At 37.0% G+C, this 24,526-nt stretch overlaps 7 protein-coding genes across 14 annotated transcripts; 4 read left to right on the top strand and 3 right to left on the bottom strand.

The window, feature by feature from the left end:
* Window positions 1-203: 203 nt before the first annotated feature.
* LOC139100391 (ionotropic receptor 75a-like) lies at window positions 204-3,307 on the bottom strand. Its single transcript, XM_070653007.1, has 7 exons — window positions 3,084-3,307; window positions 2,507-2,788; window positions 2,285-2,421; window positions 1,459-1,929; window positions 1,007-1,221; window positions 625-914; window positions 204-408 (listed from the first exon to the last, which is right to left on the bottom strand). The coding sequence occupies exons 1-7, from the start codon at window positions 3,305-3,307 to the stop codon at window positions 204-206; spliced, it is 1,824 nt and encodes a 607-aa protein (XP_070509108.1).
* A 1,984-nt stretch (window positions 3,308-5,291) lies between these two features.
* LOC139100206 (uncharacterized) lies at window positions 5,292-8,785 on the top strand. Its single transcript, XM_070652818.1, has 5 exons — window positions 5,292-5,468; window positions 5,682-7,598; window positions 7,887-8,102; window positions 8,277-8,439; window positions 8,503-8,785. Exons 1-5 carry the CDS (start codon window positions 5,387-5,389, stop codon window positions 8,531-8,533), a joined length of 2,409 nt encoding a protein of 802 aa, XP_070508919.1. The 5' UTR covers window positions 5,292-5,386; the 3' UTR covers window positions 8,534-8,785.
* Window positions 8,786-9,701: 916 nt separating this feature from the next.
* On the top strand, window positions 9,702-12,727 carry LOC139100117 (atlastin-like). Its single transcript, XM_070652720.1, has 4 exons — window positions 9,702-10,149; window positions 10,570-10,989; window positions 11,291-11,450; window positions 11,822-12,727. The coding sequence occupies exons 1-4, from the start codon at window positions 9,928-9,930 to the stop codon at window positions 12,691-12,693; spliced, it is 1,674 nt and encodes a 557-aa protein (XP_070508821.1). The 5' UTR covers window positions 9,702-9,927; the 3' UTR covers window positions 12,694-12,727.
* On the bottom strand, window positions 12,697-23,949 carry LOC139100390 (uncharacterized). The gene is made up of 6 exons (XM_070653006.1): window positions 23,754-23,949; window positions 23,529-23,696; window positions 22,677-23,014; window positions 14,365-14,668; window positions 14,076-14,243; window positions 12,697-13,058 (listed from the first exon to the last, which is right to left on the bottom strand). Exons 1-6 carry the CDS (start codon window positions 23,884-23,886, stop codon window positions 12,742-12,744), a joined length of 1,428 nt encoding a protein of 475 aa, XP_070509107.1. The 5' UTR covers window positions 23,887-23,949; the 3' UTR covers window positions 12,697-12,741.
* LOC139100115 (atlastin-like) lies at window positions 14,758-20,357 on the top strand. 8 transcript variants are annotated; one of them, XM_070652713.1, is made up of 7 exons: window positions 14,758-14,808; window positions 16,225-17,784; window positions 17,848-18,270; window positions 18,383-18,542; window positions 18,593-19,294; window positions 19,622-19,836; window positions 20,092-20,357. In XM_070652713.1, the coding sequence occupies exons 2-7, from the start codon at window positions 17,575-17,577 to the stop codon at window positions 20,317-20,319; spliced, it is 1,938 nt and encodes a 645-aa protein (XP_070508814.1). In that variant the 5' UTR covers window positions 14,758-14,808; window positions 16,225-17,574; the 3' UTR covers window positions 20,320-20,357. The 8 variants fall into 8 exon arrangements, with proteins under 8 accessions (XP_070508814.1, XP_070508816.1, XP_070508813.1 ...); XM_070652715.1 differs by lacking the exon at window positions 14,758-14,808 and adding an exon at window positions 14,854-14,890 and having other exon boundaries at window positions 17,476-17,784; XM_070652712.1 differs by lacking the exon at window positions 14,758-14,808 and adding an exon at window positions 15,195-16,048.
* On the bottom strand, window positions 15,373-17,299 carry LOC139100118 (atlastin-1-like). Its single transcript, XM_070652721.1, has 2 exons — window positions 17,052-17,299; window positions 15,373-16,866 (listed from the first exon to the last, which is right to left on the bottom strand). Exons 1-2 carry the CDS (start codon window positions 17,256-17,258, stop codon window positions 15,415-15,417), a joined length of 1,659 nt encoding a protein of 552 aa, XP_070508822.1. The 5' UTR covers window positions 17,259-17,299; the 3' UTR covers window positions 15,373-15,414.
* Window positions 20,627-22,704, top strand: LOC139100119 (atlastin-1-like). Its single transcript, XM_070652722.1, has 4 exons — window positions 20,627-20,892; window positions 20,960-21,382; window positions 21,566-21,725; window positions 21,779-22,704. The coding sequence occupies exons 1-4, from the start codon at window positions 20,683-20,685 to the stop codon at window positions 22,627-22,629; spliced, it is 1,644 nt and encodes a 547-aa protein (XP_070508823.1). The 5' UTR covers window positions 20,627-20,682; the 3' UTR covers window positions 22,630-22,704.
* Window positions 23,950-24,526: the final 577 nt, after the last annotated feature.

Here is a 24,526-nt window from a genome sequence, read left to right as displayed (position 1 = left end):
TGATAGTTTTTTTAGAGTTTTAGTAAATCTTTTTGATGATTTGTTGTATGCTTTACACTTAATCTGTATGAATGATAACCTGACTGCACAATCTTGACATTTTATACACCAAAAAGTTAACAAAATTCTCAAAAAATATGCCATAAGTTTCTGAAAGTTTGATAATCTCCAAATAAGTTTATGTACAGCTGTATACTGGTAGATTATCCCCTAAAAATGTACATTTCACCCAACAGAACCAAAAAACTCATCAAATATCCAAACGACAACAATATAAGCAAAGGATATATAGCAGTGACGTCAATGCTAAGGTCATTAACTTTAAGATTCCGTTCACATTTTGGCTTCTTTAAGAAGAATATTTTAGCCCATCGATGCATGATTCCTACTTCCTTTAAACGTCGTAGACTGAAAATGAAGGAAAAATTTGAATTTAGTTCCAATTTTAGTTGACAAAAGGACGTCGGAAGTGGATATTGACATGGATTTAGGTGCTTGAATAGATGATACACATCAAGGGTACATCCAGAGAGGAATTGCATCCAAAAGTCGCCCAAACTCAACTCTACTTGACTATCCAAATCCACATCCACATCCACCTCCAAAACCACATTCCCATCATACCCATAAGTATAAAGCTCCCGAAACGATGAATTCTTCTGTAGACTAACAATCAGCCACGTCGGTCGATAAGCCTCAATTTCAGACAGCTTGCAGATTGAATTTTCATCAAATGTCTTTGATATTATCTCATAAGCTGTAGATTCTTGGACATGAAATGCATATGATCCACTTTTGATCAGCTTGACTCCATATTCAGGCTGAAAAATGTTTGTTTCTGTTGTGCTTGATCTTTTGTCATATTTGATGATTTTCTCGTGATAAATACGGTTTAGGAGGGGATCTTTTGTTTTCTGGAAGGGAAAATTGTAGGAAATAAGCATAAAACCTTAGTATGGCCACATGGAACTGCGTGACTCCTTAAAAACAGCCATAACAAACTCACATTAAAGATATAAATGTCATATGGAACATTTTCCAATGCCAAATTTAAATGACTCTTGTACAAGTCTTCCAATGTTCTGATTGATACATGCTTAACGTCCAAGATTGAGCTAACAATACTTCCAGAGTAAAATTGAGCAATCATGAATCCAAAGAGCATCAGAGTCAGGACAGTTATTTTTAATGACATTAAGTTGGCTTTTTTGTTAAGATAGCCTGTAAGTATGAGATGTTAGGTATGAACAGGATGTATTCTTGATGTCGACAGCAACAAAACATTAAATAACACGCAAGTGGACAAAAACAGTTGGAACTAGAGTTTCCTGAGAAGTCGACAGATCTTGAGACCGGAATCCTGACTCTTGACATCGAAAACCCTTCATTATAGCTGGATATAAGCATGTCATCAACTAATCACAACATAATCATGTCCACTAAGCAATGTCAACTCACCTTGTAAGGATATAACACTGATAAAAGTCAGTAAGCCATCCAGAAATTGGTTAAATATTGCAAATCCTCGGTCTGACCGCTGAGAGTTCTTTTGTGGCTTCATCTTAGCTTTTGACTTGCTTTTTGGACTTCTTTTCATTTTATTCAACAATTTATTAGCTTTTAAATTCAATTTTTTGCCAGTTTGTAGTTTGATGTTCTTGAAATTTGGCTTATTATGCTGAATATTCTTGAAGCTTTTAGGATGTTTGTAGATTAATCTCTTTGATTGACTTGAATCCTTACCACAACTTCTCAGCCTTTCAAACAAACCAAGCATAAATATGAATACAATACAAATAACACCAAATATAATCCAAACTGATCCCGAAAATGGCTGCAGGAAAGGATTTTGAATATTTGTTGAGTAATCTGGTTGTTGAAAAATGAAACAGGTACGAAGGTACCAAGTCTCTGATGTGTAGGATAAAACTTGAATTTTGAAAATAGAAATTGAGTGAAAATGTCAATGAATTTGGGATTTTTGTAGGGACATCAAGACTTAGACCAGTGATGGACAACCTTTGTGCCGGGGTCGATTTCTTAACCTACCGGGAATATTTTGCACTACCCTTTACAGATATGCAGGGCTAATTTAGCGTTTTGCACTTAACCTGGTCCTTCTTCACATCAAGTATATCTAAGGCAGAGTATGATCGAGTAACATTGACTAGCCTTGCCAGTTTGCGTAGGATATGGTAGATCAAGGTGGGGTAAAATATCCCAATTAGCTTAAAAAAATCGGCCCCTGGTCTATACCTTGCTTAAAGTTCACTAAAATACTAACCTTCATGCCTCTCCGATCTTAGAAACATCGACGTACCGCCAACATCAACTTCCTTTCTTACCATCATTCCTATCATTCCATCAAATGTTCCATCTTCTTGCAAATAACCCCATGACTTACTTTGATCTTGAAAATATCTTTAGAAAACCAAAAAAAATTTGAATTTTAGTAAATATTCTAATTTATGGTAGAGTTGGCAGGACTTTGGGAGACCGGACTTACGTCAGATTAAACATATCCCTAATAACATTCAGCAATGAATAAGTAAAACGTGATAAATTTTCCCTTGTTGGCTTATATCGAGCATTTAATAGAATCTCTAATGGCTCTTCAAGTTCCTTTAGAATCACATAATTGACTCTGAGTGTAATTCCTTGCATATCAATCCGACGTCTTATTAATGTGCTATTTTGATATAAATTATTCAAAAGCAGTTGACTTTTGTTTGTAAATTGTCCCATTTCTGTCACAACAAGTTGACCTCCATGCATATGTGATGGATTCCTGGTTGGAGAAAAATGAAGAAAAATTTGAGTTTTTTTATTGATTTTTAGGGTTGTGGCCAATCAAGTGGGGTGGAAATGATGCTGAGAGATGTAGAGGTAAGGAATATACGGTTTCAGGCTGGAATTAAGCTGGTGTTGGTTTAAGGGCGTTTATAAAGTTGGGAAGGTATGTGGGCTTATGGCTTTAAAACTGAGGATTTCCGACGATTGGAGATGGTAAGACCCGAAACCATAGTTAGCAGAACTCTATTGTACAACCCTGCAAGCAGCAAATGCCATACAAAATTACTCACCAAATATCATAAAGCTTAACATCCAAGTAATCAACTCGATTCCAATAAACGGTAATTCTTGAGCTAATCGACACATTAAGACCTCGAAAAACATCACAAATTCCTTCATAATCCATCAATGAATCAACTACAATCATCCAGTTATAATGATTATCAAACATATTCAACTCTGATGCCAATTCCAATAATTCTCGACTCTCCATTGACCCAGCATCAACGATCATCATTTTATTCCAAATATTGTGCTGTTCATTCCTTATTTCTGATAATCTGACTGCAATTTTCTTATTTGTTAATTTGCTAATTGAGTTTAAATTGCAATAAAATCCTCGAGACATGAAAGCTTTTAATAATTGATTAGATTGACTGTCACTTCCGCTACCTAAAAACACTTCAATTATTTTGTTTGAGTTGATGAACTTTGAATATAGCAAAATATTTTCTGCAAAATATTCAATTTTGCGACTGGTTTCTGATGATTGTTGAATTGTTGTGAGAAGTAGAAGGAAAACTAATGATTGCTTCAAGTCCATGACTGAATTATGTTTGGATTGATGTAGATTTTGTAGTTTGTATTTATACTATTAAGGATGTCTAATTAAATATGTAAATAGATCATTTTTATGTCATTAGTGTCAAATTTTTTGAAGAATTCTTGGATTGTCAAGGGTTGTTCACTTGAGAGTTGGCAGGAATTTGTGAGTCCTGACTCCAAAAATTCAAAAAGGCACCTCCACATCGGAGTCCTGCCAACTCTGAGTTTGTTAAGCTTTTCTTGCAAAAACACTGCTATGTCGTCATATCAACAGTAAGTCATGACAATCCTCCGACGGTCTAATGATGCTCTATTTTTAGAGACAGAGGATAGAAGGAGGATTGGTTCACAGTGGAGATACTTAGTGACATTAAGTCATATATTGTCTGATTTCATCAACTTTAGGAAACCTAAAGGAAGCTGTCGATAGAGACATTATTGGACTTGATACTGGAAGCACGTAGACGGAAAATAGCGATAGATTCAATTTTAGGCGCAATCTGAGGGTGACCATGGACCACAATTGATCTCTTCAGCCTGCAAACTAAGTAATCCGGCTTCTTGGTCTTCCCGAGGCACTCTAGACTAAGATAAGATGTCCCAGGTAGCAGAGATGTAACAAAAATTAGTAAAGTCGACTTGATATTCTATTCAAATTAATAACTTTATTTAGATTTCATTTATTAGCTTTAAAAAAGTCAAAAATTGATTCAAAATTTAAAAATTCAAACAAAAAAATAATTTTGATTCCAAAAAATACCCAACTTAATATTCAAGTTGATGAATTTCTGTATCTTGTCTTCATCAAGTTTCCATCTTGATTCTTGACTTCTTTTTCAGCATGGACACTGTAGATCTTTTCAGTATTTTCAGGAACGTCTAGATGACACTTATCACTAAATGAGTTTTGTAAATCTTCATCAACATCGACGTCAACTTCTTCAATTATGATGAATGGAATCTTGTGAGTTACTTTTGAAAGTCCATTGACTAGTTCTATGACTTCTGGATTGGTGCTTTCCATGGTTTTTGATGATTGAAGGTTGAATTTGTAATTAAAATGTGGATTTGAATGTGAGGAACTGATTGTTGTTCTGGTTTGAAGATTCTTTAGATTAATGATGAGTTGAAGATGTTAAGGTGCAGATTTTATAGGAAAATTGTCAAAAATACCTGAATTGATGAATATTTCCAGTCAAAATAAAGTTTATGGAGTTTAAAAAATCAAAAAAAGTTTCAAAAATTTGATTTTTTTGCAGTTTCTTACGAAACTTGATGTCTTCCCACCTCAATCTCCCTCCATTGTACTGCTTAACTCTCAATCAACGTAATTTCTGAGCATTTCCTTAACATTTAACTTGATTCCCTAAATTACGCTGTCAAATGTGCACAGCATGTCATTAGAGCATATCATGACCAACCTTCTTTATCTCCTTAACTCCTATATCTTTCCTCATTGTCCTTGGCAACATTGATCCATCCCTTCAGACCCAAATTCAGCTCAGTGCATGATTTGATGAATTCCACCCCTAAACACTGCCTTCCAGTTCTACTTTACATCACTCCCAAAAATCAAATCATCCTCTCCTTCAACCTCCAGGTAGTGCTGAAGTCTATCATGTTTCCCGCCAAAATCAATTCTTTGTTTATTTTGATTTCATGCAAAACTTTTTTCGAATGTTTTTAATAAAAATTTAAATATTTTGCAATATTTATAGCAGTTTAAGTTAGTTATAGCAGTATAAATTAGTTAATTAAGGCACAAGCAATGTTAAAACGATCAGGAAGTGAGCAATCAAATCCCAGCAAGCGGATAAAGACTGACAATGTCATGCCACCGCCGAGTTTTGGTAAGTTATGGACTTTGCTGGATGTACAGATCAATTGTGATCTATGGCAATCATCAGATGGCACCAGAAGTTGGGTCTGGAGCTGGGTTCCGTCTGGCAATTGCCATTGTCAAGTGCAATACTGTCTCCATCGACAGCTTCCTTCCTAGAGCTGTCTGGACATCTAAAAATCAATTTCTCAATATTCATGACTCTCCATTTCAATCCTTTCAGTCCCTCGACAGCCATCATCATCCAGAAACATCAACAACCCACCACAATCATCAGCACAACTTCCATCCAGCAATTCTGTCAAAATCAAACTTCAGACATCAATAAAGGAATTAAAATCCAATCACAATGGCTACTTTAGTGATGATGACGAAGAAGACGAGGAACTTTGGTTCCGTGCATCACAAATTGAGGAACGAGAGTCAATGAGTCATCAAAAAAATGTCCCAGACACGACAGAAATGTCATATTCTGAATTTCAGGATGCTGAAGGATTAACAAGCACACAAAATGACGTTCCAATGAGTCAAGTTGATGTTGCAGCGTCACAAAAGATTCGTGTCCTGCAAAATAAATGTGCAGCACTGGAGAAGCAGCTTAAAAGAAATTTACCAAACATTGCCAAGGCACAGGCAGTCGCGACTCAAGCAAATTGTCAAATAAATGAGCTAAAAGCTAAAATTAAGAAGCTACAAGCTGAAAATGAGGAACTAAAGAAGGACAAGCTTAATGACGCTGACCGGGTCAGTGCTGCAACATCCACAATCCGTGGCGAAAATGACAGTTTGAGGAATCAAGTCAGGGAATTGAACAAAAAAGTTCGCGAATCAAATCATGAAATTAGTTTTAAGGACAAAAGTCCATTAGATCCAGCGGAAGTGGACATGATAAGGCACACAAAAATGCTTTTGGATGAGAATCAAACAAGTCACTTTCGTGCCTTAATGTCACATGCAACGGCATATAAATATTTAAAATTTGACATTGGTAATATTAATTCAAAGTTTCATAGTCAGTTGGTGACTTTACAGATGACAATTGCGGAACTGCAGGGAAATTACATGAAAAAGTCTGAAAATTCAGTCCAAAAATTCAACAATTTGAGATTTGACAACAAAATTAAGTTCAATAACTTTAAAATGTTTAATGAAATAACGAAAATATTCCACGAAATATCCGAGGACATAAAGTCGAGTGGATTGAGGCACTTGGATGAGCATTTTGTGAGGAAGGAATTTGCATATAAACAGACACAATACTGCTCAGATCAGTATTACGGTGACAAGAAGAATGCCGAAAGAATTAACAAAATTGACAAGCTTTTAGGCATTGTGGACGTAAAAAATCCATTGACAAAAAGTGACAAGATCTTCTGTGATGAAATTCGGATAGACCATCGTCGACTTATTGGAATTATATCACAGATTATGAGTCAGTCGAGTGTCTTAAGTGAACTTATGGTGACTCAAAATATATCCACAAAATCTGATGAGTACAAGACTGTCGTTGACCTCATTTGTGACATTATTGATCCACACATCCTGCAATCGAGGTTCCTTTATAAAAATTCTGGAATTACAGCTGCATTTGCTGATCTGATTGAGAATCTGTCAAGTCATTACAGGCATTTTAAGGCAGACTATAAAAATGTCAATAGGAATTTTTATAAATTTTTTAGTCACTTACTTGCCATGTCCACAAATAATCCACAGATTTTACTCAATTTATCGGAATTTTTAATAAATATTTTAAGCAGTCACAATGGAGCTGAAATTCTCAGAGATTTATGCACAAATTTTCCATCATCAAATCTCGAATATTCCAGCATGTTTAAAATTTATCAAATTCCAAGGTGTGGATGTATGCTGCAAATTTTCTTCATACTACTCACAACTGCCTTCCGATTTATTGAGAATGTCGCTGAACACAACCTGGATGTCCTTTTTGAACTGACCTACAACTTCAATACATTAGCATTCCTAATAATCGCAAATGGATGTGATGTTGAGTTTCTTAGGACAATGTCTGCTGATTCCAGTGATATTAAGAATCATTGCAAGTGCTTCATGTTCCTGGTTATGGCATTGATTATTTTGAATAATCAGGCATTAAGGCATAGGAATATTGACAATAATAAATGTGAGTATGAAGCTGATTTGACATTTTAGGCATCCTATACCCAATAGACACATAGACACAACCCATCCAACATCCAACACTTATGTACTTAGGCTTGATGTGTCACCCGGCCCATACTCAACGTCCATATACTTTAGTTCGACATATCAGCCATTACAAACCCAGACTATAACTTGGCATTGCAACCACGACACATCTAGACCTATGGACTCTAAATTGTCATACCCGCCCTCCTCATTAACTCCTTTATGTCCAAGCCTAAACCACAATTTTCCTTAATTATTTCAGACCACCTAAAAGTATCAAGCATAACAAAGTCAGCAATTGTCACTCTTGTCGCACTTCTATCATATACTGGACAGACAATTGACTACAGGAGCTTTACATTCGGATATAATGCAATAAGTGAAATTTATACATGGATAACATTTGGTGACATTTATGTCGATGACTGTGAACGATTTTATAACTGTAAAAGTTTGTTTCTGACGCAGGAGAGTCATGGTAAGGATTGTAATGAGTCTAGTTGAGTCTAGCTCGAGTCTAGTCGAGTCTAGCTCGAGTCTAGCTCGAGTCTAGCTCGAGTCTAGCTCGAGTCTAGCTCGAGTCTAGCTCGAGACCCGCCTCATAGATTAACCGAATGACACAATTTGACCACATTTTTATCAATTTTCCCAGGAAAATTCCTCGAACGAATCCTAACAAGTACAAGCAACGATTATTCATATTCATTCATAACATGTGACTCGAATCCTGAAGAAGTTGAAGCCATTGAGGATTCAAATGATGCAAAAGACGATTTATGGAATGAAATCACAATGGACTTTAGGGCTGATGAATGGTAAGCTGTCTTTTTAATTAAATTTTAATACAAATTGATGAGAATTTTGTAATTTTTTTATAGTGACATCACAAGAGTAAGCTTTCCGAGGTAGCATGCTGTGGAATACATTTGAGCTTGTCTGTATTTAGGAACTATCTCAAAATTACGTAATAATCGACTTTTTGAGCCCCTTCAGCTACCATCCGATGCATCGATGCTAGAAAGTCTCTGGTCTGTTGCTGTCCTTAAATTATGAAAGAATGGAGTTTGTGAGTCTTTTTTTTTTGGCGTGACGTAATTTAACAATGTTCCTGTCCCTCAACTGTCAGAAAAATCAAGAAAATAAAGTCAATTCTAAAATAAATTATCTAATTCTTCTCAATATTAGCTTTATTTATTACAGCAAATTAAATTAATGAAAATAAACGGCTATAAATATCTAATCCAGTGCTGGACAACCTTTTATTATCCGTGGTACACCTTGATATTTACTATGTCGATCATATCCACACATGGCATACAATTTATGACAATTTCAAGTATTTTTTTGACTACACACTAGTGTACCGCAACACAAAGGTTTCTTCACCACTGCTCTAAACATTTTTAAGTCTGTCGACATTTCTCAACAACTCATACTCATTCATAATTTTTGTTGAAAACAGATTATGAGTTTACAATGTATTTTGAGTGATTCAATATTGTATTAAGAAATTTTTAAAATTTTTAGGGATTCTGAGGCAGAGTTGACATTACTCCGGGAGTTGGATTCTTGGATTGGGTAGGCAGGTCTTTCTTAGGTTACACTATCTTACCCTAGGTTCCTTTGGACTGAAAGAGAAGAAGGGCATGTATGGTACTCTATAATACATCTGACTGTTCCGGGTATGGAAAGATGTTCCGAATCGGGCTGGATATCCCGGGTATCGTAAGGTAGAATATCCCGGGTAGGGTAGGGTAGGATATCTTGGGTAGCAAAGAGTCAGGTAACCCGGGTAAGTCAAGGAACCGACTCAAAAGCCCGAATCGAACTCCAAAGTTCGAGATTTATGCTTTGAAAACCCCTAGCAAGTTGAAGAATTGGTCCAAACAGAGGAGGTTGGCCCAAAACCCCCTCCCCACCATCCTATAGATACTCTATTGTCTCTAATAGATCAAACATATGAAACTAAATGTCAACACAACCTTAATACATTAAATTATTCCACGCATTTCTTGACTGGAATCGCTAATGAATCTTATGAGTAATCCCAACACAAAACAGAATAAAAATTATCGACTGTTTGCGTTAATTGTTTAGTTTCTTTCATCCAAGTCAGACGTCAGCTTTAAATCTGTTCGATGAGTCATTTTTAATAATTTTTTTGTGAACTAGAAAAAAGTGACAATTAACGCAGTTTAGTGCATAAGATTCAACCTTAATGCTCATCTGAGCTGATTTTTGTAAAAATATATCTAAATTCCAATTTCATGACATAAGTTCTATCCAAAAAAACCAGAAAAAAAATGAATAATTTAAGTGATCATAGTAATCCATACGGCCAGTCACAGTCGATCTTGTCATTTACATCGGAAAATAAAATTGAAATTAATGAAGACATTTTGAGGGAAATTTTTGGACATCCCGAGCTGCAGAATCGGAAGATTGTCGTGTTTTCAATCATCGGTGCTTATAGGAAGGGCAAAAGCTTCTTTTTGGATTATTGTTTGAGATTTTTGTATGCAAATGTGAGTAGATTTTGGGAATTTTGTTGGAATTAGTGGATTGGATGCCTTGTTACCTCTTGTCATGGAGTGTCACCCCTTGTTACCCCCTGTCACTCACCTTATTGCCCCTTGTTACCTCTTGTCACTCACCTTGTCACTTTTAGGCACTCTGTGTAAATCCCTTGTCACTTATTGTTACCCCTTGTCACTTCATGTTACCCCTTGTCACTCACCGTGTAAATTCTTGTCACTCCTTGTCACTTATTCTAGCCCCTTGTCACTTCTTGGCACTCCCTGTCACCTCTTGTCACTCTTTGTCGCTCATCTTGGTCATCCCATGTTACCCCTTATCACCAATCGACCTTCATGCCATCCCCTAGCATTTAAATTACCCCAAATTCACCACAATTAATTCAACCTAAATTCAATCTTTTTTTTCAGTATTCATCAATAAATCATCCCAATAATTCAACCTCAAATCCCAAAAACTGGATGGGCGACAAATCCGATCCACTTCAAGGTTTCTCATGGCGTTCAGGCTCCGCTCGTGACACAACCGGCATCATCATATGGAACGATGTATTTCTACACACAATCGCCGAAACAGACGAAAAAATTGCAATTGTTGTCATCGACACTCAAGGTCTTTTTGATAATGAAACCACAGCGATGGATAATTCGAGAATTTTTGCACTTGGAACGTTGATTTCGTCAATTCAGATTTTGAATTTGTCGGGTGTGCTGCAGGAGGATCAGCTGCAGTATTTGCAATTTGCGACGGAGTTTGCCAAGTTTGCGAAAATTGACAATAAGAACTCGGAGAAGCCATTCCAAAATTTGATGTTTTTGATTAGAGATTGGGTGAGGATTGGTTGGGGGAGGGGTTTTTGGATGTGGAACTGATTGGTCATGTCTTTGGTCATTATTGATGATTTTTTGATCAATTTTTTCCATTTTTTGTACATTTTTTGTGCATTTTTGATCTTTTTTTGTATTTTTAATAATTTTTTGATCAATTTTGGACACTTTTGGTAATTTTTTGTCCAATTTCCGACAATTTCCGATCAGTTCCACACCCCTGATAATGACCTAACCTTAAAATTTTTCAATATCATTCAACAACTCCAACTAATCCATGATCTAATTTCTGTTCTACCCGAAGGCCCATGCAGATGAAAATGACTATGGCATGGAGGGTGGCAATGAATATTTAAAGCAATTTTTAGACACTAGAAGTGATCAAAATGAGGAACTCAAGTCAGTTCGACAATTTATTCATAGTTCATTTGAGGAGTTGAGCTGTGCGTTGCTTCCATATCCAGGTAATTGATGGTGATGAGTTTTGAGGTTACTTTTGTCTGTTTTTAAGCTGTGGTCCGCGATATACTTTACCAAGAGCCTTGACAAGTTCCAAAATGTGTACTCTGGAGCAGATTTGGAAGGGCTCCAATGTGAAAGCTTCTCCCCAAGAGTTCGGACTACATTGAAGGCCTCTATTGCAGTCCTGACTTCAATGTGGAGTCGCTTTTGCTTGAATCCGGACTTTATTGGATGCGCCGTTCTGGACATTTGGATTTCGGACCCCAAAGCCCCACCAACTCTGCTCTGGAGCACACTCTTCCTACTAAGTGTTACCTAACTTCCGAACATTCCTTAACATCTCCATATTAATCAACAATCCTTTTGCTTTTAGGTGATGCTGTATTCGGCAGTAAAAAGAAGAAGAACACCAAAAAGTACAACGGAAATTGGGGTGAAATGGACGAAGACTTCAAGGATGAACTTTTCAACCTAATCGAACATCTCCTCAAACCTGACAGACTAGTCTTGAAGAAAATCAACGGCAATGACCTCACAGGATCTGAATTTTTGGAATATGTCCTGCAATATTTCAAGCTCTTCCAATCCGACAAACTTCCACAAGCTCAGTCAATCTATGAATCGACAGTTGAGAAGCAAATGAACATTCTGGTCGGAATTTGTGTTGATAATTATAAAGAAACGATTTATAAGAATCAAGACTTGATAATTGATATTAATGAGATTAATAAGTGCTTCTTACTGCTTCCGTTACTCCATAACATGTCTAAATGTCAAGCACTGCTTCTGTTCAATGAGTCAAAGAAAATGGGAAATTCCGATCATGAAATAAAATTCAAGGACATCCTCAATGTCCAAATTGACAAAATCTACCAGGAATGGGAAGCACAAATGAAGGATAACATGACAAAAATTGAGCATGAAAAGCAAAAGACCCAAAAAGCACTTGACGAAAAAAAGAAGCTTGAAATTGAAAAAATCATCAATGAAAAAGTAAATGCCGAAAAGCTCGTTGAACTTGAGAAATTAAAAGCTGAAAAAGCACTCGAAAGTGAACGGATGTTAAGGACGAAGCAGGTTGAGGCTGTAAAAATAGAAGTTGAACAGGAACGACAACGGAAACTCGAAGCTGACAGGAAGGCTGACGAAGCAATGAAAAAGTTATCGGAAGTAGAGACCGAAACAGAAGAATGGAGGCAAAAGTATGAAGCAACGACCAAAAGTAAAGGCTGTAACATATTGTAAAAATTATTTAATAAAAATCCAAATTTTGAATTTATTTTGACCGTTAAATTAAAAACTAGGAATTCTATCCTCTGGACGTGCTGCAATGTACTTCTTAACACCCTCAGCTGCCATAACCTTCTCATAAATCTTCTTTAAACTTGGATAATTGGCAATCAAGTCATATCCCATAAGAACATTGCAGTACTCCATAACAGCTATGGCATAGACATCAGCCCATGTGATCTTGTTGAGTGCTAAATGTCCGTCATTTTTAGCTGCTGCTTGCTCGAGCTTCTCGAAGTAGAATGGCATGACTTCATTGATGAGTTTCTCATACTTATCGTCCTTGACTTGCTTGTCAAAGTAGTACCACATGGCGATTTCTGGAATATGGAAAGTTGTAGTGTTAGTTGAGGCTTAACAGGTATAGGTTGTGTTAAAATGGAGTGAGATCGAAACGGAAAGATGTGACCTTGGCACGGAGCTGGTCTTGGTCGACACAATCTGCCCAACCCCCAGATTTCCTGGTTATTTGACAAAACCTGGCCATATCCACAAGAAGATCCTGACGGGTTCAAGAGTTTTGTCATGAAAAATCCAAGAAAACCCTGAATAGACCCTTGAACCTAAAGATCTGGACCTAAAGGTACCACCAAAATAAGAAACAAATACGTCTGGTTAACGTCTAAGCTATGTAGCATTTAAGCTACATCTCCCTTACCACAACATACAGTGACACTCCTATTAGGTCTATTAAGACTACCTTCAACTCAAAAATGTCTCATAATCCCATGTATCCATACCCACTTTAGATCCCGTCCAAAAACTCCATTAGCAACATCAATGCTGCCTTACACCACCTTATCATTTACAATAAACATTGAATTCCATAACCAATTTGAGATAAAATTTTGAAAACTAAAGCAACATACGTAAACATTCTTATCAGACCTCTTGAAACTATAATCTTTAGATAAGAAATTTTAAATTGTCATTTGATCAAATATTTGTCACCAAACACACCTACTGACTTTAGATTTGTTAACAAAAGAGAAAACTATTCTAGATCCGTATTTATATTTGAATACAATTGATTTTGTTACAATTGTCATTATTTGGAGGATGAATAGGCAAACAATATGATTTACTGAGCTGAATTATGTCTAATTTGTGAAGATTGTGGTGCACTCGTGACAACCTTTGAGTGTTACCAGACATTTTATGAGGTGTGTGGTGTAGAAAGGGGATAGGAGGGGGTTATAAGGTTGCTACGAGGGGGGAGGAGGAGAAAATGCCACCAAATTGAAGAAATTTGTCAAAAAAAGTTGTTCTACCCCACCACACCTCCAAATGCCCCCAGCAACTACCTTATCTACTCTAAGCTACTTAAGACTACTTACTTCCACGCAACTCATTAACAGTCTCAGCAGCAGAATCAATTTTGTAATTTTCCAATGCATTATCTCCAACAAGATTAAATTTGTTACCAAGAAAACGACAAATTGGAATGCAATGATGAAAGACTTCACCGTCAGCTTCAAGTACTGGCATTTGTCCGAGAGGCATTGCTAAAGAAATGGAGAAAATATTGTTATTTTTAAGGTCCTTAGATGATTTTAGTGGAAGTTGACTTGAATTTTGTATGAAAAAGTCAATTTTACTCCAATATCGACTTTGACCTCAACTTACTTGGCTTCAAATTAGGCCAGTCTTCCCATTCAACGCGATTGTCAACAAAATCGACATTGCCATAAGCCAGCATGAACCTGACTGGCTCGCCAAGGCCTTTGAATGTAAAATAGTTGATTTTATAAGACATAGCGACTGTTTTTTGAAGATCAATGTCACACGAACGCCGGCACAATACTAAATGAGAAGCTTTAAAATGTTCATAAACTGCTATGTGTGGAGAATCAATGTATTTATGACTGTATGCTGTGTTATCTTCTTTTCTAACACATTCAATTTTTGTTTTGTATCGTTTTATGTGCTGCTGTATGGAATTGAATTTGATGATATTTATGAATGAGAATACAGAACAAGATTATTAGTCTAAATGATTTGATGATTGAAGTTGTTGACTGAATTGATATACATAGAGTGGAATTGAGGTTGTGTGTTCTCAAGGTCAAGGTTAGATTTTGCATCAAGTGTGTTTTTGAAGTTGTTTATATTTTGATTGTCGCTGTTTAGTTTCTTTGGCTCTCAGTCTTCGGTATTTGGTCTCTTCGATTATCTTCGGTTGTCTTCATTGTCTTCGTTGTCTTCGTTATTTTTGTTATCTTTGTTGTCTTCGTTGTCTCCGTTATCTTCGTTATCTTCGTTATCTTCATTGTCTTCGTTGTCTTCGTTATCTTCGGTTGTCTTCGTTATCTTCGTTATCTTTGTTGTGTTCATTGTCTTCGTTGTCTTCGTTTTCTTCGTTATCTTTGTTATCTTTGTTGTCTTCGTTGTCTTCGTTATCTTCGTTATCTTCGTTATCTTCGTTATCTTCGTTATCTTCTTTATCTTCTTTATCTTCGTTATCTTCATTGTCTTCGTTGTCTTCGTTATCTTCGTTATCTTCGTTATCTTCGTTATCTTCGTTATCTTCGTTATCTTCGTTATCTTCGTTATCTTCGTTATCTTCGTTATCTTTGTTATCTTCGTTATCTTCTTCCTCTTCGCTCTTCACCATTAAGTATTCAAACACATTAGTTACAATTTTGTAAAGATTTTATTGAATTGTCAACAAACTTTTTACATTAAACTACATTTTTTGGGTTTTGGAACAGTAAAATTAATTCCAAGTTCCTGAATATGAACTTTGAATCGTTTACTCTCTTCATCTCGTCTCCTTTGCTCCTCCTCAAGTCGTCTCCTTTCGTCTTCAATTTGTTGTTGTCTCTCACGTTCTCTGCGAAGTGCTTCTTCAGCATCTCGTTGTCGTTGCAGTTCCGCTTCAATTTGCAGTTTTTTAAGTCTTAATTCCTCTTGTTGTCTTGCAATTTCTCGTTCACGTTCTTCAAGTTGTCTTTGGAGTTCTTCTGCTTTTCTTTTACTTTCCATTTCTTCTTCTTGTTTGCGAAGTCTTTCAATCTCGTCAGCAGCTTCTTTGGCTTTACGCTGCTCTTCCTCAAGCTGATCAAAATGAATTTTCATTGAATTTTTCCACTCAAATTCACGTTTTTGAATTTTTTGTTCCAAAAATTCTTTGTACTTTTGTGCATCTTGAGAATTTCCCATCTTTTTTGCATCACTGAAAGCCTCGAGTGCCTTTGTCTGTGCGATGTTGTGGATTAAGTCAATTTCTGTCCGGTTGTTTGGGTTGCTGAGGTTCTGGTCGTAGACATCGAAGCATTTATTGACAATTTGTGTCAAGAACTTACCAACTGTGAGTTCATACAGTGATTTAGGCTTGGGGATGCTTCCAGGCATTGAAAATAAATTGACATAACTTTTAAAATATTCAAAAAGTTCATGTGCCTTTACATCAACTCCTTCAATCTTCTTCACAATGACATTTTGTGGATTAAAAAAATTTTCAATTAAATTTTTCATTTCCTTCAGAAAGTCATCGTCCATTAAACTCCATCGACCATCATAATCGCTTGACGTCGCCACTTGTTTGCCTGGATATGGCATCAAGCAACATGAAATTTTATCAAATGACTCACGGATGTGGTCACGAACTGTACGAAGATCATCATTTTGGGTCTGTGTTGTCTTAAGTACTTCATTGAGATAAGCTTGACCGCCGTTAAAGCCAAACTCATAATCATCAACATTTTGCCAGTCGCGGATAAGAAATAGAAATTTTTGGAATGGCTTGATATCGGTTTGTGGTGATGACGATCGGACATAATTGGCATACTCAGTTGTAAACTGTAAATACTGGAGCTGATCTTCCTGAATGACATTCGTCAAATTAAGGATTAATGTCGATGAAAACAGCGTTGCCAGTGATAAAATTTTCATATTTTCTTCTGTGCTTGTTTCAGGATCAAATAAGCCTTGAGAATCGACCAACAATATTGCCATTGGATCATCATTTGGTGGATCATAGAGGAACACATCAGACCAGAATGTAATACCGGTTGTGTCGCGAGATGTACCTGATCGCCATGAGAATCCTTTGAGTGGATCATCTGCGTTTCCAATCCAGTTGGATTTGTTGTCGAGGGGATTGGATGGGAAGTTGATTGATCTGTACTGGAAGTGAAAGGAGAAATTGATAGTCAGGTGATACAGAGGGTTAAATGAGACACCGAGCCAGATGACACACCGAGTCAGGTGACACACCGAGTCAGGTGACACACCGAGTCAGGTGACACACCGAGTCAGGTGACACACCAAGCTAGGTGACTCAATGAGATACATTCGACTGCAATACTTACATTTGCATACATAAATCTCAAACAGTAATCCATGAAGAAGCTTTTTCCTCTACGATACGACCCGACAATTGCAAAAATGACAACTTCACGGTCCTTAACATCAGGATGAAGCAGAATTTTGCCAATTTCATCTTCCTCGAAGTTAATTTGATTGTTTGAGAATTTTATAGCATTTTTAGCTTCACCGTACGGATGGCTGAGTGACATTTTTGTGGATTGTGTCTATTTGAGCTTTAGAGCAGCTCTACAACCATTTGATAACTAAATTAATTAATGAGTAGCTCCATATTATTTATTTATAATTAATGACCACAACATTTGAGTGAAAAATCCCAATTAAGTCATTTGTGGCTTCATATAACATTGAATTGTGGTCAATATTATAAACTTCTAATGTACATGCTTTTCCTCAAACTATAAATAGATGGATATAGCTGTATAATTATCAATATTACTGGAATTTCCACTTAATTGTGCTTTACATCAACCAATAGTTCTGTAACTTTACATACAATCAGCCATCATGATTTCCAGTCATCCACACGGAAAACCAGAAAATGTCCTTAAATTCTCTGATGATGACTCAGTCATTTTCAATGGGGACATCCTAACGCAGATGTTTGAGCATCCAGATGTCAAAAATCGCAAAATTGTCGCATTTTCAATAATCGGTGCTTACAGGAAAGGCAAAAGCTTCTTTTTGGACTATTGTTTGAGATTTTTGTATGCAAATGTAAGCCACCGTCATCCATAGCACTAAATTATTCCCTAACCTCAAATTTCTATTTAATTCCAGTTCCCATCAATAAATTATCCAAACAATCCAGTTGCAAATCCCGATGACTGGCCAGGCTTACAAGATGAACCACTTCAAGGATTCTCATGGCGTTCAGGCTCGACACGTGACACGACAGGCATTGTCATGTGGAATGACATTTTTCTACACACAATTGAGGAATCTGGAGATGAAATTGCAATTGTTGTCATGGATACTCAAGGACTTTTTGACAATGAGACATTATCAAAAAATAATTCAAAAATATTTGCATTATCGACTTTAGTGTCATCGATTCAGGTGCTGAACTTGTCGGGTGTCATTCAAGAAGATCAGCTGCAGTATTTGCAGTTTGCCACTGAATTTGCGAAGTTTGCTGCTGATGACAGTCATGGAGCATCTGGAAAGCCATTTCAGGAGTTATTGTTCTTGGTTAGAGATTGGGTAAGATGTTGAATTGGAGCAGAGTTGGACTTAAGTAGAGTTTAAGATCTAAAAGCCCTTCCAACTCTAAATTATAGCATGAATCCATTTCTGTAATATTCCTAATATTCAGGCTAATCCAGACGAATATCCATTTGGAACTGATGGTGGTGATAGCTACTTGGAAGACTTCCTCAAAATCAAGGACGGACAAAAGGAGGAACTGAAATCTGTTCGACAATTCATTCATAATTCATTTGACAAGCTTAGTTGTGCATTGTTTCCACATCCAGGTGAGTTTTAGGTCTGATTCTGAACCTTGACTCACTGTCTTCTCATTCAGGAAAGGCAGTGTCAGCTGGAGGAACTAAAATTGACAGTCAAACCAAGAAATATGATGGAAATTGGGGTGAAATGGACGAAGACTTCAAAATTGAGCTTTTCAATCTCATCGAACATCTCCTCAAACCTGACAGACTAGTCTTGAAGAAAATCAACGGCAAGGACCTCAAAGGATCTGAATTTTTGGAATATGTCCTGCAATATTTCAAGCTCTTCCAATCCGACAAACTTCCACAAGCTCAGTCAATCTATGAATCGACAGTTGAGAAGCAAATGAACATTTTGGTCGATTTTTGTGTTGAAACTTATAAAGGCACAGTTTACATGAATCAAGACGTGATCAGAACTTCAAGACAAATAACAATTTTCCACGACGTAAGCAGGAACAAAGCTCTACAAATCTACAAAAAGTCAAAGAAAATGGGAAATTCAGAAAGTGACGAAAACTTCAAATTAATTCTTGAAGTAAAAATCGGCGAAGCTTTTAAGGAATGGAAGGAATCTGTGGAAAACAGGATTCAAATTATAGAAGCCGAAAAGGAAAGAGTTCGACTGGAACTGGATGAGCAGCATCAACTTGAGGTTAAGAGAAGGGAAAATGAAAGGAGAATTCAGGACGAGATTTATAGACAGGAAAGGCTGAAGACTGAGGAAGAACTACGAAGGTTGAGGGCTGAGAGATTGCATGCTGCTGAAGAATTTAGTGAGTATTTTTGGGGATTTTTTGGGAATTTATTAGGAGTTTGATATTTTTTGGTCTAAAAACTACTCGACAATATGCTTGGCATCAGCTTTTTATGCTTGGTAATGTCCGAGATTACACTTCTTGGGTATGAACTTTTCCACTGCATCCCTTACCGTATGTTATGTCTATAAGAGCTACAGACCTGCATTCTTTGCATTTTAGATGCCAAGACCCACAATTTTGAGCTTTACCTTATAATTCACCCAAGTCAGGAACCCTACAATCCCATACAAATCCTAATTTACATCAATAATCACCAAAAACCATCAATTTTCTAACCAACAGAGCGTCTCCGAACTGACGGCATTTGGGTAGATTGGAGTACTTCCAAAAGTGGTGTTCCAGAGTTTGCGGTACTCGGTGGAAGTGATAAGAATGGCTCTTACTACGTCATTAGAGCAAAACGCGAGAACGAGATGATTGTTGGGAAGTACTGTCCGCAGTTGAAGAAGGCATACATTCCGTATGGTGGTCGTGAAGTTGAAGTGACGAGTTTTGAGGTATGATTGGTATTTTTGGGAGTATTTGGGGTGGAAGTGACTGAGAATTTGGCTTTAGGCAATTGAAATGCTTGCATTAAGTCAGATTCAATGAAATCTGATCCGAGACTTGAGTCTAGTCGGCTTGGTGCTCGACTTTCGACAATTCTATTTCATGTGCTGTTCAGGTACATTGATCAATAAAAGCTGAAGTCGCTAAAGTCAACCAGATCAATTAAACCATCTAAAATTGACTAACTTTTGATTCCCGCACAGATTCTAACCCACACAAGATACATATGGAGGAATAAGTCAAACCAAACTAACAGAAGAATACCTGGTGGATATGACATACTTGGAAACACAATATACATTATTCAGGCATTTCACGATGGTAATTTGATTCCTGGGAAGCTGCATCATAATGAAGCTTATGTCTCAAATGCTGGATATGAGTACAAGAAGGCTCAATGGTCGGTGTTGGAGGTTGTAAATGTTGGATGATGAAATTTGAATAAAATTTGATGTATTTTGAGCAATTAGACATGAGTTTAGAGTCTTGAAATTCCAGGTATACTACCTAGGGTACTACGCAGTCATATCCATACCCCCTCCCACCTCCACAAAGTAGATAACAACTCTAGCTTCTAAAATTACTTGGAAATTATGAAATAGCTCTTTTGTGGTCTGTGAAATCCCCAATTTCAAGCTTATTTTATACTCGATACTAACCTAACCTCAAAATATTCACATCCTAGTATCTATAAAATATTGAAGCTACTTCTATTGACTTATCAATTGTATTGTGAGTTTTGAGTCGTAACGATCAGTAAGCTTGCTTTAGACACTATCAAGTCAACTGCCAAAATGGGTCACGATCATCCACACGGAAAGCCTGAAAATGTCTTGAAATTCTCACAGGACAATAAAGTTATGGTCGATGAAGGACCATTAAGGAAGATGTTTGAGCATCCGGATGTCAAAAATCGTAAAATTGTCGCATTTTCAATCATTGGTGCTTACAGGAAAGGCAAAAGCTTCTTTTTGGATTATTGTTTGAGATTTTTGTATGCAAATGTGAGGCACAATCAGCATCCACAGCAACAACTCATCACCTAACTTTCAAATTCTGTTTAATTTTCAGTTCCCATCAATAAATTATCCAAACAATCCCGTCGAAAATCCCGATGACTGGCCAGGCTCAAAAGATGAACCACTTCAAGGATTCTCATGGCGTTCAGGCTCGACACGTGACACAACAGGCATTGTCATGTGGAATGACATTTTTCTACACACAATCGAGACAAATGGTGAAAAAATTGCGATTGTTATCATGGACACTCAAGGACTTTTTGACAATGAGACATCACCGATGGATAATTCCAGGATTTTCGCACTTGGAACTTTAATTTCATCAATTCAGGTGCTTAATCTGTCTGGAGTTGTTCAGGAAGATCAACTGCAGTATTTGCAATTTGCTACTGAATTTGCAAAGTTTGCTGCTGATGACAGTCATGGATCATCTGGAAAGCCATTCCAGAATTTGCTGTTCCTTATCAGAGATTGGGTGAGTTTTGTGGATTTTGATTCTTTGGTGCGGGCTGCATATGTTTGAGGGGTTTTGTGCTCGACTTTTAGGGTATAAGATAGAGTTGGCAGGACCTCGGTTTGGGAGTCCGGACTCCCATGGCTCCCATGACCCTCCCAGCTCTGGTCTAAGCCTAACATATCAATTGCCCATTTATTTCAGTCAAATCCAGACGATCATGCATTCGGTACGGAAGGCGGTGAATCATATCTAAAGTACTTCCTTAAAATCAAGAGTGGACAAAAGGAGGAACTGAAGTCAGTCCGACAATTCATCCATAGCTCATTTGAGGAAATTAGTTGTGCATTGCTTCCACATCCAGGTGAGATTTACAATTGATTCTGAAATTCTTTTCCTTATTGCTGCTGTTAACAGGTAAAGCAGTCGCTGGTGGTGGCAGGAACAGCAAGACCACCAAGAAATATGATGGAAATTGGGGTGAAATGGACGAAGACTTCAAAATTGAGCTTTTTAATCTCATCGAGTATCTGCTAAAGACGGACAGACTTGTCCTCAAGAAAATCAACGGCAAGGACCTCAAAGGATCTGAATTTTTGGAATATGTCCTGCAATATTTCAAGCTCTTCCAATCCGACAAACTTCCACAAGCTCAGTCAATCTATGAATCGACCGTTGAGAAGCAAATGAACATCCTAGTCGGAATATGCATTGACAATTATAAGGAAACAGTTTATAAGAATCAAGACTTGATCACAAATGTGACACAAATTCCAATTTTCCATAATATGAGTAAGAATCAGGCACTGCTCGTCTACAAGGACTCAAAGAAAATGGGAAATTCCGACCATGAAATTAAATTCAAAAAGGAACTGTCCAAGCAAATTGACAAACTGTTCAGCGAATGGAGGAACCGATCCGAGATAAATATCAAAAAAATTGAGGAAGAGAAGGAAAAGACGCGCAAGGCACTCGAAGAGAAGCAAAAGCTTCAACTTGAGCAAATTGAGAATGAACGTAAAGCGGCCGAAAAGCTACGTGAACTTGACCGACTTAATGCTGAAAAGCAGATTGAGCATGAAAAATACCTAAAAGAAAAGGAAATAGCGGAAGCAAGATTTGAAGCGGAACAGCTTCGTACCGCAAATGCTGAAGCGGAACGTCAAAAGGCTGAAGCATTCAGGAAGGAACTTGAAGCTAGGCTGGAAAATGAACGATTAAGGAATGAACTTAATAATAGACCTAAAGGCATGTGTAATATTTTGTGAGATTCTTTTATTTGAGGTAGAAATAAAGTCAGCCAGTCAGCCTATGCAATCGTGACTGGACGCTTTTCAACCCAATTCTTAATTTTTTCAATTGCCAAAACTTTATCCTTTAAATTCTTTAAATTTTCATATTTATCGACAAAATTTGCATCATGTTTCAGCTCAGCCCATGTGAATAATCCTTGGAAGTAGTCAGTAAGTGATGTAAAGTATAAATCAACCCAGGTAAGCTTTCCATTCACAAAATATCCATTATTGTCAGCAACAATTGTATCAAATTGTGATAAAGCTGTTGGGATGGTCTCATTGATGAGCTTGTGGATCTCCTTGTCGTAGTGTTCCTTTCCAAATGAGTCTTTGTAGTAGTAAGTGATGTCTTCAACCTCTAGAATGGTAGGAAATTGAGAGTTGGGGATTAGAAATTGGTAGATTATGTGGATTTTGCGATGATTTTGGGGATTGTGTCCAAATACACCTTGGTGGAAAGGCTAGACTGGAACCTGGTGGCACAGAAAAGTGCTGAGGTCCAATAGCTTGGACAATACTGAAGCTAGAGTACTAAACATGATCCAGAGAGCTGTCTGAGCCTTGGTATAAGGCAGTGTTGTTCAAAATGTTAGCTACGGCACTTTTGTGAATGCCATGAACCTAATGTCGTGTTCGAGGCTTACCAGCTTGCTTGTCATAGGTCAAAACAATTTACCCAACACTGGTCTATATCCCTGGTCACCCTGTGTGCTTCGACACCCTGCCTACCTCAACTAACTGCTTATATCGACACACTGTGTATCACGGCAACTCTCAACAAACATCAACTGTCCTGAATCCATCGACTGACCCAAAATTACACTCAATCCAACTCCATACTTGAAATCCCCACATCCACCTCCCATACTTACTTCCAATCAAGTCATAAATAAACAATGCTGCTGTCTGAATTTGCAACTTTTCAATCTCATTTGATCCAGCTAGATTGAACTTTTCACCCAAGTAGCTACAAATGGCAATTGTATGTGAATATCTTTCGCCATCAATTTCAAGAACTGGAACTTTACCGAATGGCATTGCTGTAAAAATGAATTAAATTAGCAATTTTAGATCCAGAATATTCTAATTTGACTTACTTGGCTTGATTTTTGGCCAAACATCTTCTTCAAATCGGATGTCATCGAAGTTAACACCGCCGTAGCTTAATAGGAAGCGAATTGCTTCAGCACGAGCACGAAAGTCAAAGTAGTGAACTTTATAGCTTGTCATTATGGCAGTGGATTTTAAAAATTAATAAATTTTTTATTTTGATGCCGAAAAACAAACTTCAAATTTTTTATCTGTGACTGTATTTGTGAATTAAAATACTAACACAAGTGCAATTTTTTTGACAGCTGTTGAATGAAGCACCAATACATATAAAGAATTTTTAAATATTTTGTGTATTTATAGCTACGCATGTGGATTATCATCTTGATGTTTATTATGTTTTTGAATTTGAATTATTGTCGCGTGAGTTGATTAAAATATTTTGTTGTTGTTGATTCCACTTGACTTTATTAAGACTATATTTAGAGTTTAGGAGAGAATCGTTATGGAGTTTGTTATGAGGTTGTTTACTTAAGGGGGTGGTTTGCTTATTATGTAGCAACATAAGACACAAAATAGGCAATAGGGGTGATTGGGGAAGTTGTAGTCTGATTCCGACGCTGAAGTGTGGTTCCATAGCTGAAATCTGGTTCCATAGCTGGCCAAGAGTCAATTGTACACCTTCTCGTGTTAGTATCCCTTGATACTGCTAATTATGCCGCTGATATCCAAGCTATTTGACTGTCCTATTCAACTAATCTGAAAGATGACAGCCCAACAACCAGACTATGTTCCACATTCCAGGTAACGTTGTAGATTG

The sequence above is a fragment of the Chironomus tepperi genome, unplaced genomic scaffold (assembly GCF_022539635.2).
Source record: "Chironomus tepperi strain 1889 unplaced genomic scaffold, CSIRO-AGI_Ctep_v1 contig_58, whole genome shotgun sequence".
Taxonomy (NCBI): domain Eukaryota; kingdom Metazoa; phylum Arthropoda; class Insecta; order Diptera; family Chironomidae; genus Chironomus; species Chironomus tepperi.
The sequence above is the reverse complement of the archived record's forward strand: the minus strand, read 5'-3'. Positions and strand labels throughout refer to the sequence as shown.

Excerpts from the sequence above, each read along its gene's own strand:
- LOC139100206 (XM_070652818.1), top strand. The coding sequence starts at position 5,387 with ATGTTAAAACGATCAGGAAGTGAGCAATCAAATCCCAGCAAGCGGATA. Across the intron at positions 5,469-5,681 it reads CATGCCACCGCCGAGTTTTG|TCCCTCGACAGCCATCATCA; the intron begins GTAAGTTATGGA and ends CAATCCTTTCAG. Across the intron at positions 7,599-7,886 it reads GAATATTGACAATAATAAAT|ACCACCTAAAAGTATCAAGC; the intron begins GTGAGTATGAAG and ends TAATTATTTCAG.
- LOC139100118 (XM_070652721.1), bottom strand. The coding sequence starts at position 17,258 with ATGTCACTCAGCCATCCGTACGGTGAAGCTAAAAATGCTATAAAATTC. Across the intron at positions 16,867-17,051 it reads TGAGATTTATGTATGCAAAT|TACAGATCAATCAACTTCCC; the intron begins GTAAGTATTGCA and ends TTTCACTTCCAG.
- LOC139100117 (XM_070652720.1), top strand. The coding sequence starts at position 9,928 with ATGAATAATTTAAGTGATCATAGTAATCCATACGGCCAGTCACAGTCG. Across the intron at positions 10,990-11,290 it reads TGTTTTTGATTAGAGATTGG|GCCCATGCAGATGAAAATGA; the intron begins GTGAGGATTGGT and ends TTCTACCCGAAG. Across the intron at positions 11,451-11,821 it reads TGCGTTGCTTCCATATCCAG|GTGATGCTGTATTCGGCAGT; the intron begins GTAATTGATGGT and ends TTTTGCTTTTAG.
- LOC139100119 (XM_070652722.1), top strand. The coding sequence starts at position 20,683 with ATGGGTCACGATCATCCACACGGAAAGCCTGAAAATGTCTTGAAATTC. Across the intron at positions 21,383-21,565 it reads TGTTCCTTATCAGAGATTGG|TCAAATCCAGACGATCATGC; the intron begins GTGAGTTTTGTG and ends CATTTATTTCAG. Across the intron at positions 21,726-21,778 it reads TGCATTGCTTCCACATCCAG|GTAAAGCAGTCGCTGGTGGT; the intron begins GTGAGATTTACA and ends TGCTGTTAACAG.
- LOC139100391 (XM_070653007.1), bottom strand. The coding sequence starts at position 3,307 with ATGATCGTTGATGCTGGGTCAATGGAGAGTCGAGAATTATTGGAATTG. Across the intron at positions 1,930-2,284 it reads AAGATCGGAGAGGCATGAAG|TTTTATCCTACACATCAGAG; the intron begins GTTAGTATTTTA and ends TCAAAATTCAAG. Across the intron at positions 915-1,006 it reads ATGACATTTATATCTTTAAT|AAAACAAAAGATCCCCTCCT; the intron begins GTGAGTTTGTTA and ends TTTCCCTTCCAG.
- LOC139100115 (XM_070652713.1), top strand. The coding sequence starts at position 17,575 with ATGATTTCCAGTCATCCACACGGAAAACCAGAAAATGTCCTTAAATTC. Across the intron at positions 19,295-19,621 it reads GCATGCTGCTGAAGAATTTA|AGCGTCTCCGAACTGACGGC; the intron begins GTGAGTATTTTT and ends TCTAACCAACAG. Across the intron at positions 19,837-20,091 it reads TTGAAGTGACGAGTTTTGAG|ATTCTAACCCACACAAGATA; the intron begins GTATGATTGGTA and ends ATTCCCGCACAG.
- LOC139100390 (XM_070653006.1), bottom strand. The coding sequence starts at position 23,886 with ATGACAAGCTATAAAGTTCACTACTTTGACTTTCGTGCTCGTGCTGAA. Across the intron at positions 23,697-23,753 it reads TTGGCCAAAAATCAAGCCAA|CAATGCCATTCGGTAAAGTT; the intron begins GTAAGTCAAATT and ends TCATTTTTACAG. Across the intron at positions 23,015-23,528 it reads TATTTATGACTTGATTGGAA|AGGTTGAAGACATCACTTAC; the intron begins GTAAGTATGGGA and ends CTACCATTCTAG.